The 13,167-nt window shown below is 51.4% G+C and overlaps 1 protein-coding gene across 1 annotated transcript; it reads right to left on the bottom strand.

Moving 5' to 3' along the window:
• Window positions 1–7,694: 7,694 nt before the first annotated feature.
• NCLIV_046950 (UDP-glucose 4-epimerase, related) lies at window positions 7,695–11,665 on the bottom strand (the record flags this gene model as incomplete). The annotated part of the gene is made up of 8 exons (XM_003884245.1): window positions 7,695–7,764; window positions 8,230–8,313; window positions 8,570–8,762; window positions 8,963–9,161; window positions 9,830–9,979; window positions 10,295–10,377; window positions 10,954–11,228; window positions 11,625–11,665. 8 exons carry the CDS (start codon window positions 11,663–11,665, stop codon window positions 7,695–7,697), a joined length of 1,095 nt encoding a protein of 364 aa, XP_003884294.1.
• Between the last annotated feature and the right edge of the window lie 1,502 nt (window positions 11,666–13,167).

The raw sequence follows: 13,167 nt of genomic DNA, 5'->3' as shown, positions 1-13,167 counted from the left end.
CGCCGCATTTCACCAAGGAACTCTGTGCGGCGTCGCCGTCCTCTGGCCACCGCATGACTGTGGCATCGAGGCAGCTATTGGCTCGATGTCACCACGAACTCCCACCAACGGGTTGCGCTTTTTCCAACTTCGCGCTCCGCCAGGTTGCGCGGCAGGCACAATAGGGCGAAAAGCGCGCTACAAGTCTGTTTTGACGCCACGAAGCATATCAAGCGCCCAGCCTCTATACAAGGCGCAAAAGCAGAGGTAGCAAGTACCACATGTTACAGCACGAAGATTTCAAACCAGGCGCGCGCTGAGGAAAAAGAATGTACAAGCGGTACACTTCACGTATTTCTGTCTAGGGGCAACCCCCGTGGACGTATTTGCCCCTTGTAGGCTGGAGGAAAACGCGGAGGAATCCCAGAAGGATCAATGTATGAGCAGAGTAGCTTGCAAAATTGGGGAAAGTGTCGTGGTTGTCTTCAGATGCATGCAAAACGTTAAGCTTCGGGAAAATACAGCTTAGGCGTCTTGCATAGCGGGGAACAAATGGATGACGACATTTTCGTTTTCTGTTAGTGGAATTCGCCAAGAAAGGGGTGGGAAAGATTTTGCTAACAGTTGCTCCATCGTGGGCACGTTAGTATCACCAGGGCGACTTTAAAAACGGTTTTATGGCCCTTAGTAATGGCTGCGGTGTGTGAGGTGACAGCTTAAATTCGCACAAGCGAGGTTATTTAAGGGACGTGTGGCCGGACGGGTTGGGGAGTGGTACAACAAACAAGAGCACAGAAAACGATGTTTCCTGTGAAAAGCAGAGAGCAACTCTACCGCTGACAAAAACGGCACTTCTGCTGTTAGCGGAACGGCATTTGGTCTCCGGATTCCTAGAGTTTAACTGGAAGGACGTGGTAGTTTGAGCAAATCTGGCTGCGGAATCCTCTGCCTCTCCACCACTCAGGACGTAGCATCAGGAGTTGTTTTTTTCTTGAACTCTAGCAGAGTCCACCCCTGGCGCGGTGAGGAGCAAGTAGAACCTTCATTCTCGTTACAACGGATGCGGCTTGCTCGCCAAATTATGACAACTGCTAGACGTCTTGCGTGATCTCAGCTTTGGCGCTGCAGTTGGAAACTGGACAGAGTCGGGCGTGCATCCGGCGAAGCCTTCTAACTTCTTTCAGTAGGTAATTGTTGGACGTAATTTCCTGTCTCAGCGAGCACAAGAGAGCACATACACACCACCCCACTGCCCTACGTCGAAGAAAGGGTCAAACCACTTTCAGAAGCGGGTTCAAGCGAGCACCAGAATTGCTCCATCTGCTCTACCATCACGTAGGCTGTCCCGTTGGGTGCACTGACAAAATGGGACCCCAATCGCGTCCCTCTTGACAGTACCGCTTCTGTTTCTCTGTTTGCTTTCTCAAGCCGTCGCAGCTGTGCCTCCATTGCCTTGATCTTCTGATTCAGGACATGCAACTTAAAATGGCAGGAAGCGCCAGCAAACACAAAGCGAAGCTGTTCTTCCCCTGGAGCGGCTAATACACCATGCCCCGGCGGACCTCCTACGAAACAGGGGATGTTCTTATTGTGATTAGACATAGAAAGAGGCAAAGTTGGGGCCGTAAACGCGTTCCAGTGCAGATGGGGCAGTAGCACCTCATGGACTAGGCTCTCTTCCACCAGAGATTGTGATCATTTAGCGACACACACACACACACGCCCGACCGGGAAGGTTTTGTGCCCTCTACACCGCCATTGTGCGGCATGTACCTCGTGAGTATGTTTGTTCTCGTCTGTGCCCTTGGCTCGCTCAAGAATCTCGATCTCTCTCTGCAACTTCTGCTCGTGGAAAATCAGTGCTTCCATCTGCTTTCTTGGCTGGGACTGCAGAACCAACGACAAAAAAGTTTGTCGACTGATTGTGTGCCTCAACCAAAACAAAGTTGAGCAGGCTGTTCTGAGTCTTCTGGATTTCCTGTGACACAACGAAGCGGTCTTTTTCCGCCGCTTCCTACTCGCCACAATCCTATCATGAGGCAAAAAGCGGCTTTGTCATGATGGTCCTGCAGAACGTGTGCTCGGCAGATAACATCGGTATTCGTCTTCAGGAGATACAGGAACCACGTAGCAAACCTATGTAAAAAGCCGGAAGCCCGCCCTGTCGTTTTCAAGAGAAAAAGATCAGTTCCCATCTCACCGACAACGCCGCTCCACTGGGGTCCGAGGGAGCGACGCCGGGGGACTGGGGTCCTCCTGTATTCGACTTGAGAGCTCGCAGATATCGCCTGAGTTTGCTTTCGTAATTGGCGCATGCCTCATGCAGCCTTTTGATCTCTTGGTCGTTCCTGAGGTACTCCTTCCGAAGCGTCACATTCTCTTTTTTCAAACCCCTCAAGTCTGTTTCGAGTTTCTCCGCCTGAAAGGAGCCTCTCCACAACAGAGAATTATCTTATAAACGGAACTGAGGAGACGCAGTGATGCTGCGAAAAGTCTGTGTCGTTCTCATTTTAGATTAAGGGTTTCGGCTCCTTCCCGACCCTGAAGTGTCTTTCCTCAGATACCGCGAGCGGCTCCTGGGGTCATCAGACTCGCGTTAGCCAGCCGATGACAGACCTCTCAGTTACATTCCGCCAGTTAGAAACCATCGTGTGCCCAAGTGCGAATGTTCGCTGTGCTCGTTGACCCTATGCGACCTATGTGTGCAGCTGTTCCCCTCTCGTGCGTATCTCTTGTATCTTGGCGTGATAGAGTCCATCAGTTACCTTGCTTGGCAAACCGTGGTTCTTTGCCTCAATATGATGCACCGCTTTCTGTTGTTGCTGCCGCACTTTCTCCAGTCCCTCATCAATAGCCTGAGCAGGAATTATACACTCCTTCTTCTCTTCTCCAAAATCATGCTTTGGCAATGCGTCACCGTCTGTGATCTTTAAACGCGGGGGGAGCGTGGAGAGGGACGCATCCCGTTCCCGCCGCTTCGAGAAAGCAGCATGTGTACAACAAGCGGAAGCTGTACTGTCTAAGAACGATTGCAGCCCTACTGTGTAGTCAAAGTACACGACGAAGGCTCTGTCCTATGCGTGGCAGCCTCCGTAAGAGGTCTTCGCCGTACGAAGATCGAGTGCCGTCGGCCGTCGTGCAAAGGAACATTATTTAAGATATTCTCAGAACCATTTTCAATTTTATATCCACGGCCGACAGTGGCAGACCCTACAGCCCACGGTTCTCTTTTCGGCTGAATGCCCATCGCGCCTCACTTTTAACTCACGGAGGATGTTCTCTTTCTCCCGGATCTGATTCTGAATGTCATTCAACTGAGGACAAGCACAAGGCAAGTCCTTGCAACACGCATCTTACGAACCAAAAGCTTCTGATATTTTCACCGAGGATATTGCGACGTTTTCCGTGACGTTACAATGAAGGGCAGAAGCTCCTTCATGCATTTGTCGCGTTAATATTCGAGCAGTGAGTTGCGGCTCAAGCTTATACAGACTCTATTTATATCAAGAGAAGGGTTCGAGTACATCTAACAGATCATTCCTTCCACTTTTCGACAAGCAACCCATGTGCCAACATTCCTGACCTTCTCGATGCTTCCGACATTCTCACACTGTTCTCTCAAATGCACGATGTGCTTCTTCTGGGTGTCAGCTTTTTTGAGCCATAACTTCATTGCATCCTCTCGTGACATGCTTCGCTTCTTTAAGTAGTCTTCCCGTGCTTTCAACTCAAGCAAAGACTCTGCCTGCATATGCCCACAACGCCGTGATCGCCACAGCAAACAAACGAAGCCATTAACTGATTCTGCCTGTAAACAACCCTTCACCCGCTGTTCTTGGTTCAGTTGACAAGAGTTGCATAGAGGAGCCTATACGACTCTGCTGTCCTTACTCGTGACTTTCTCCCAGGTAAAAATGATTCGCACGCTGTACATGTGCAGTGTACGACTGTATATATCAACATGGATATGTCAGCAGTGCTGAGCCAGCGAAGGGGTTTGCGATGGCTTCAAACGGGGATCGCTCGACAGATTTGAAATTTCCGGGTGGCCGGCCTGACGAAGCACGGTTGAGGCACACCTCAAACGTGGTGCTGACTAATTTCCTTTTAAATGTGTGCATTCAATTGCTCAGAGATACAAAATAACTCCATATACGACGATAGCAGCACGTTAAAGTAGTCTTGAAGTAGTCATATATTAAACTGGAGGGCATTCCCACCACGGCATTGAAATTTCTGCATTGATATTGAGATGTTTATTCTTTTTCGCTCTGGCGTTTGCACACCACTTCCAACGTTGAAACGAATTGCATGACGTAGCAATTCGAGGAAGTCCATCTTCTGCCGTACACCCTGGCCTCAACACTGTGTTGTTTGCGTGTCAATCGGCAGTTCGTGGCAAGCAACCCAGCACATGCTCAAACAACTGAAGTGTAGAAAACGACGCCCCGTCGAATGTCAGTGCAGGAAAAATGTTTTTCCAATGACTGTGGCGCAGTCTGTAGATTGTCTCACAGCACATACCACCCCGGGTTGAACGTACGGCCTTTCTGAGGGCAGCAGTCTCAGCTTCGAGACACTTCCTCAGTTTGCGGTTGATTGCAGCAGATTCGTCCAGCCTACGCAACCAGCGTAAGTGGGAACTTCGCTTGATTGACGTGATAAATGTGCGTTTTTCTGTACCCCACTGTGGCAGCCAAGTGCGGCCCAGCCAGCAAGCTGACTAACAACTACTTATTGGAGGTGTACGCTGTCTCTGGTAACCGTCCTAGAATGGCGGGCGTTCTGATCATCTTTCGCCAGGAATGAAATGTTTCACTGTTTTTGTACAGTGTATTAGACTGGAACTAACTCTGTAGATAGACACGGGGAGGAGGGGACGGAACTGGGGGCGTCTTTCCCCTCTGAAGAACTATGTGGCTTTTTTTTTACAGGCCGGATTGCACGGCGGGTCCTAAAGGTAGTTGTACAGGTTCAGCAAGATCTGCAGGCGCTACGGTGACTGAGCTGTCCTGGCCCAGTGTGGCCTCTTGAGTAATCTTCTCAGCAGTTCGCTCGTCGACAGTGGCCAAGCCCATCGTCCCCTCCCTTGCGTGCAGCGGCAGGTACAACTTGTTCTGGTCCTGTGTGGCGCCGCGGTTCGTGTCACCGGCAGGAGTGCAGGAATTCATATCGGCACCGAGAGATTGTGTCAAGTCTGGATCCGATTCCATTGCGGAAGATGGCATAATCAACTAAGGATGAGACAACCTTGTGGGCCCCACGCCTTCGTCACCTTCAGACGCCCGTGAGCCTGTAGGGGTTCGTGGAGGCTAGAGACAGGAGATTGAGCCTTTTTCACGTTTGATTTGGAACAGACTGGAGACGGGGACTACGACTCAACCTTCTTTCCCTCTTCTGCTACTCTGAAAAGCGCCCCGTCCCTTGTTTTCCTTTTGGCCCCTCGATGTGCCCACGTACGCCGGAAGCACGGGTTGAGACAATGCCGCTGTTTTAGGTGTACTCAGTCTGCTGGACTGAACGATTTTCCTCTATGGACACATGCTGGACGAGAAGCTGCGGAAATACTACGGCAAACGTAAGCTCGACATTGGCATTTGCCTTTGCCTGGCGAATCCTTCTGGCGGTCGATCAAAGGGAGGAGGACCATCGATTTTCAATGACCAACAAAAACTGGCTGTATACACGTGGGACTGCTTTTAACAAAGAGCGTCAGCAGAAGAGCGGGTAACGCAAGCAGGCTGGTGTTCTACTCTCTGTCTCAGCGTTCCATTCACAGGGGCAAATTGCTCCTTGTAAAAAAAGCCACAATTTAGAGGTTTTCGGCTGTAGTCTGGACTCGCCTCCAATACAAGCTAATCATTTCAGGGCTGCATGCTCTGTGGACCATACTTTCTCTTCTGGAAAAAAGCTTCGGCGCAAATGTTCTTCTAAAGAAACACCAGCCCGAAGACAAAAAATTCTTGAGAATGCCACGACCTTCCAGAACAGTGACACATGTGCTCACCGGCACCCGACCCCTTCCTTGTGAGGGGGGAGCAGTTCGTCCGAACAACTGTGCTCCACTTAGAAAACCCCACAACTGTAGCGCCGATTATTCTAGGCCTTCCTTATTGAGGTGCGGGCATCATGAACTTTAGTTGGCAGTCCGCTGTGGTTGACGACACGAGGACTGGCAGGGGGAGTGAATATGCCTACAGCACCTCTGCTTCGGCTATGCGAGAAAACTGGCTTGTGCCATTATACTCCATTGCAGCGAAAGACAAAAAGGCAGGTAACTTCATGTATATATGATGCGACAGTGTCCCGCCCTTTTCCCCCTTTCAGCTCTCATTTGCACCAAAACCTCCCTCATCTTCTTTGGGAAAGAGCTACGTCCTTCCGTTCCGATAGTGCCTTCTGATATACTGCACAATGCCATTCGCAACGTGCTCGGTTGGCAACGGATGTGGCTGCCCGCTTTTGTTTTACGTTTTCATTCGAGCAGAGGAAATATACGTCGTCATCAGGACCAGGACGATCCAATGCCAAAACGAGAACAGCTTTACCCATTGCCAAGTTCTTATCTCAATCTTTACAGGACAAAAACATACACTTGATCCGTGGAACGTCCACAGAACAAGGGACACGGTGCATAGATTGTAGTCCTTTTCACAATAATGGTGGGAACAAGTTAGATGGCGAGAGAAGATAGAATTGGACTCCCGAGAGGAAAGCATTTTTGATGCTCACCGCCTAAAAAACTGCTCCTGAGCTTTACGTTCCACTGTTGAGCCCCGAAAAAATGAAACCCAGCCTCGTGCTTAGCTTCGTACATGTCGACGGGGACACGTGACACGGGGCACACACTTTCTAACATTCAGGGAAACACTGCCCAAATACTCTGCCCCGTCCGCAGCCTTCCCTAGACTCTGTACAGATACCACCGCTATTTGCAGACTGCAGTCACGTGTGTACATGCCTACATCTTGCCCATGGGGCCCATCATGCCTTTGCGACGTTGCATACTGGGGTTCGTCCGAGAATGTATTGGCAACACTGTTGGCTGACGCTAGAGACAATCTAACGTTTTGCATTTCGGAACAAAAAAACGTGCATACACACTTTTGTGTATTTACCGAATATCTTCCTGCCCGCCGCACAAAAAGAATGACGCGTCCGGTGTCAAAGCTTAGACGGACAGTGACCGAAACGTTCCCCGCGTGACAGCTGTGCTACCTGGTTTCAGTTCATAAGGACCAGCACGGGGGACTCAAAGCAACGGGCTACAAAGAACGAACTCGAACAGGCTAGCCATTTGTGCGCGACCTTTGACAGGCAATTGCTCAAGTCACATACGGAACAATCATCCTCTGGCATGTTAGAGTTCACGCATCCTACAAACGATTCCTCGGAACTGCTGGCCCTCAGTCTTCGGGTACACAAAAACAACTGTGCCGCTGTGTCAATGTGCGCTCGGCTGCTGACAGTCCGCCATATACTGCTAGTCTGGACAGCGTCCGATGCGAGTCACTAGTTCGTTTCAAAGACGCGTTCGTATCTACCACGATCACCAATGGCCTAAACTGCAAAGCATCTAATGAAGTGTCTGGGCGTCTAGCCCACGGGTTGACGTTCCCGATATCGCCTGGCAACACAGAGATCTGACACGACCCACAGCCAATAACCCCGCAGCATCCGAATGCAGTTGACAAAGAAATAACGGCGAAGTGCAGCTACGAGGCAGGCGTGTCGTAGCCGTTGGGATTTTGCGACTGCCACTTCCAGGCTGATGCCATCGCCTCCCTGGGTAAAAACGCAGCGAAGCAAGCACGCCATCTACTGCACATGGGGGTACGAATGTCCGGAGAAAGGCATGCCACGTAACTGATAATGCAGAAAAGAAAAAAACGATCCTCTTTGCGGCGCTGCTGAAGAGCAGAGGACCCTGAAATAGTGATACCGTGACTGCCACTCCAAAACGCCACAGTCGTGTGACCAAAAACTGCTCCTCCCTCTCGAGAGCAAAATGCGAAGACGGCAACTAACACCTTGCCGCGCGTACAGTGGCCCTGGCTGACGTGAATTCGGCTCTAATTCAAAAAACGCCGTCGCACAGCTTCAGAAAAAAGGCAGTAAATAGCTCCTACAGCATGGGACGAGCAGACAAACCTACGAAGAGCCTTCTTACGGTTCGCCGCTCTACGCCATGTGCCCGCCATTGCAGAGATCGAAGTCGATCATCGGTCTGCTGCAGATTTCCTCGCTTACTGCATCGATCGCTGCGCCTTCCATCCGAGCTCCTTTTCGGCCAAGCTTGGATCCGCAACCACGCTGCTAAGGTCACCCGGTCGTCTGCGGAATGCAAAAAAAAAACGGAGTTACACAAATGCGCCGACTGGTCCCCTCGCTTCGACTAGAACACTCGTAGACACTGAAGAGGAACCGCCCGTGCAGAATTTTAGCCCAGCCCGCGACAGCATCCCCAACAAGAGCACTGCCACTTTGTGCCTCCCACTGCTGCAGTTTGCGTCCATGTACACGGTGTTGTGGATGAAGAGTTCCACCGTAGGTGCCCTATAAACATCACAGGAAGTCCTGCCAAACTTACCGTGGAGCCGGCTTTCGTGGGATTTTCTGCCCCGATATACGCTCGAACATATCCGCCATCTCCAGCACCGAGTGGCCTTGGCCCGTACCCAAATTGTGGAGGAGAAGGCAACCCTCTTTCTCCCGTTGGAGCTTTCGAAGGGCAGAAATATGGCCTTCGGCCAAGTCATCCACGTGCAAGTAGTCGCGCACACCTGAGAACCGGCCCAGACACGCCAACGGCGATCCTATCGAGGAGCTCAGACTCGGATTTGCGATCACATCGTACAGGACCACTCGCAGTAAACAGTCGACGGGCCGGCACCGGCACCCAGGTCGATGTGCTGTTTTTCCTGATCACGTGAGAAAAGGAAACAAAAGAAAATATGGGGACATCCGCTGTGTTTTGGCTCACCAGTTCCGTCAGGTGTGTCCCAGTCTGTTCCAAAAACATTGAGGTGCGGCCGGCGACCTATCGCCACCTGCTGGATGTACGGCAAGAGATTATTCGGGTGTACCGGGGACTCGCCCAGAAGACCAGAAGGGTGGCCGCCAACCGGATTGAAGTATCGCAGAATGGAAATGCCCCAGCGACTATCAGCATTATGGAGATCCTGCAGAAGAGACAGACGAGTCAGAAAAGTTATAGCAGGGTTGTCCTCGACGGCCGAGATAGCTAACCCTTGAACCACAGTGGAGTGCAAACCGAGTATACCACACAAAATGCCTCACGGAGTGTTGTCTCGCACACCGAGCATGCGGAGGATTGACACAGCGGTGGGAGACACACACCGTTAGAGGCGGGCGACACATAAAAAACGGAGCGCACACACGCGTATCCACCTACGCATGTACATACACTGGAGTAGATATACGCAGGCCTTACTGCCGGAAAAGCCACTGGCTCGCTCACTGCATGCATCAAGAATACACTTTGCCAGTGTTACAACTGCGGGAAAAAGGAGGCATCCGGACGTGCAGCGGTGGCAATCGCCATGAAAGACCAGAGTCAGACATGTGGATCGTCTCAGGACCACGAAGCGTGATCTGAGAGATGAGGACCTGACAGTCTCCGCGGCACTGCCAGGCGCTTTGGACTCCAAGCAGAGTGGCGAGCAGGCAGGCACCGAAAAGGCGGGAGCACCGATCATAATGCCCATCAGCCCACGAAGAACGGCTCTCGTCCAACTTTCCTGTTCCGCTTACAGAACGCGCGTCTTTCCTGCGCCTTTCTTCCATGCATATACGCGTCGGGAGTCCAGTTCCGTGCGGACAGTCTTACTTTCAGGATCTGTTCAATCATCGCCTTCGTTTGTCCGTAAGGGTTCGACGCTCCGGTTGGGTCCGTTTCAACGATTGGACCAGCTTTGGGTCTGTACACTGTGGCGCTAGAGGAGAACACCAGGCGGCGGCAGCCTGCGGCGTCCATGACCTAGAACGTACCAGAGAATCAAAACCGCCTCCTTTTTTCATAGCATGCAGCGCCCTTACGCGATTCGGACACAAACGTCTGATAATCTGTGACCAGGCGAAACGCAAGTCCTGCCACTGACACGCGAAAGGCCCACATGCGAAGTACACTGGAGTCTTGCAGCCACAAGAGCAAAGACTGGAACCCACATGAAGAACAGTTACGGAAGCAGCTCGTCGGTCACCCCAGGAAAACGAAGAGGCAGGAGTGACTCCACGACATTCGGAGCAAGACTACGCGAATGAGTGCACGCGAAATAGATCGACGCACACGCACCTTTAGCAGTTTGATGGTTCCCCCAACGTTAGTGGAGTAGTACTCCAGAGGTTTTTCAACCGATTCGCCGACAGCCTTCAGGCCTGTGGGGCATCCGACATGAAATGTTTCTCTTCAGGTGTGAGTGGAACCATGAGATACGATGCCGAAGAACGGCAAGCCTGCACGTGGGCGTGAAGAGGATGAAGAGCGCCTCCGTGGCGACCACATGACACAGCAAATGAATGATTTCGTGCACCCAAGCGGGGCAACTGCGCACCGTCCTCGATAGTAGGACGCAATGAACGCTGAAAAAAGGAGCCGCTGGCTCTCACCCAGTGGTTTGTCTTTGCACAGTTCGCCATTCAAGATTTAAACCAGTAGTCCAACTCGTAGTATATACCGTCAGAAAAAAAACTTCTCGACTGTTGCTGTGCACCGTCACTGTTGAAAGGTTCTAAAAAAATATGCTGACACCGGGGCACAAACGCCACGGGCAAACCGCTTTAGATGTCAGATGTTCTGTACCGACTGTTCTAGACAATACAGGCGCACGCTTCTCGTGGGCCCTCGCGCTTGGTAGCGGGCCACGACCTTTCTGCCACGTGCATCTCCCAACCTGTTACTGCCCGCATGTCTTCTCTTCTTCGCCCTTGGTTGTGAAGAATTTGCGAACTGACCTGCGTAGTGGATGACAGCATCAAAGTGTCGATTCTTGAACAGCTTCTGGAGAGCTTCTTCGTCGCACATATCGACATTGAAGAACCGGAGACGGTCACGCGAGTCGCCGGTGTTGCCGGCTCCCGTGGTGTCATCCTCACAGTGTGTGATCTTCTGGATACGACGAAGAACTTCTTCTGTGGCATTGGATAGATTGTCCATGACAGTCACGTCGAAGCCTTCCTCGACGAGGCGAACCACTGTGTGGCTGCCGATATAACCGAGACCGCCGGTGCTGAGAATCGCAAGAGAGAGAAAAGCGACGAGTCGAGAAAAAAACTGGATGGAAACATCCAACGGAGCGGTTGGTACATCGGCAGAAAACTGAGGTGCCCAGCGGTTGGTCTGTGACAGCTTGTTTGTCCGGGGAGGTGACCTAAAAGAGTTTGAACCGGGACCAGCGGGTGCGCCTAAGCAACGCTCGAGTCAGCTTTCAACCGTCCCCTGGGCACCAACCGGTTGCCTATCCATTCTCATCGTGAGACGGGATACACCTGCCAAATGTCGTCTCCTTCAAACGTTCACAAGCAGGCTTCCCCCTTTTCTCTCGGCCGAAGTGGAAATTCCGCAACACGAAACTGGGTACAAACAATGGTGTTGAAACGAGACAATTACGCCCGGGACGACTTACCAGAGCACGGCGAAGGGTTTCGTTGCTCCATTCATCGGCATATTTTTCAGGAGTACAGGAGCTCTCGGGATGGGGTAGGGTGGAAAAGAACTCCTTCTCCGATAAAGAGCAGGTTCAACTAAAAATTGACGGAAAGGAAGTTCAGGGGGCCCGACACACCGACAGAATCAAGACGCATGCGCACATGGAGACCCCGCTCCCGCTGGCAGTACTCTGCAGGGAAAAATGTGATGACATTCACTGGACAAAGCATCTAGCCAGCTGCGAAGCTGGACCAAAGCAAAAATCCCAATTAACGTATAAATCTTTTCGGCAAGAAAGACACAGGAACCGCTTCAATTCTCGGAACATGTGTAAGTTTTAGTGTACCGTCGTGGAGGTGCCGTCTCGATGAGAACCGATTTTCCAGCACACACATCTAGCTGTGTGTGCAAGTTGCTGTGCAGTCAAGCAACGAAAAGGCAGTCTGTCTGATGGAACATGCCACTAAAAAAAGACAAAAAGATGATGCTGGCAATGTGCGAGATATAGACGAATCACCTTTTCCAACACATCGAGACGGCAACATGCGAATGAGCAAACACGATGGAGTATGAGTGGCGGCGAGAGGCCAGGTGGAGGGGCCAGAGATGTGTTCCGAAACGAGTCGCGTGCGCGCTGCAGGACAACCTCCTGAGAAGAGCAGAGCTGGAGGAGAGGCAACAACGGAAATTCACCAAGGAAGAGAAAAGAGGGCGCTTGTTTTTAGAACTGCATGGCTCAGAGCTCCGCCAGGACATCTGCCTTGAAGTCTGTACCACCTACAAAAGGGCGGCACGATTGCCTGGGACCAAGCCGTGCCAAAAGGCCGAGGGAACCGAAAAACTGACACCACCCTGCTCTATGAGGATTTTCCGAACTTCCGCGGGAAGAGAAGGCTACCTCACACGTCTGTCCAAGCTGATTTAAATTCTTCTGGCGTCTCGAGTATACGGCCGACAACAACGCACCGAATCGGCTAAAAACTCCAAACACCGGTAGTGCGCAGTTGTTCATACCAGCAAGGTAGCAAGTTCGTGATGATTCTATCAAGCAGCTGGCAGCCCTTTTAGAGGTCAAAGTGCTTTTCGCGTTCTGGCTAGGATGCCAAAAGGTGTTTCTTTGAAGACACTTTGGCTTACCTCCCGGTGTGAGCAATGTTCGGCTCCAGGCTTATCCCTGCAACGTTTTTGTCCTAACAAAGTCTGAGTCAAGTCGTTGTGAGATCTGCAGCGTGGGCAGAATGCTCATAAGCTTGTTCCACGCTCTCCCAGATTAGCTACCAGCCAACCGGTTCCTGGCCGCCGTTCAGGCTGTCCATGGGAGGCAGAGACACGTAATTTGAGCTTGCCAGGCAATATATGTGACAAGTACTTGACTGAGACTACAAGGAAATTGTGCTTTTTTCTCTTTTCTTTGTTGCACGCAAGAGAAAGGCAGAGATAGGAGCTCTTGCCACCCAATAAGAGACTTGCAGATTTATAAGGGACCATACACGGCAACGGTAGTGCTACGATGAGCATAA

The sequence above is a fragment of the Neospora caninum genome, chromosome X (assembly GCF_000208865.1).
Source record: "Neospora caninum Liverpool complete genome, chromosome X".
Classification (NCBI taxonomy): Eukaryota; Apicomplexa; class Conoidasida; order Eucoccidiorida; family Sarcocystidae; genus Neospora; species Neospora caninum.
Note: the sequence above shows the minus strand (reverse complement) of the source record. Positions and strands in the feature narration are given on the sequence as shown.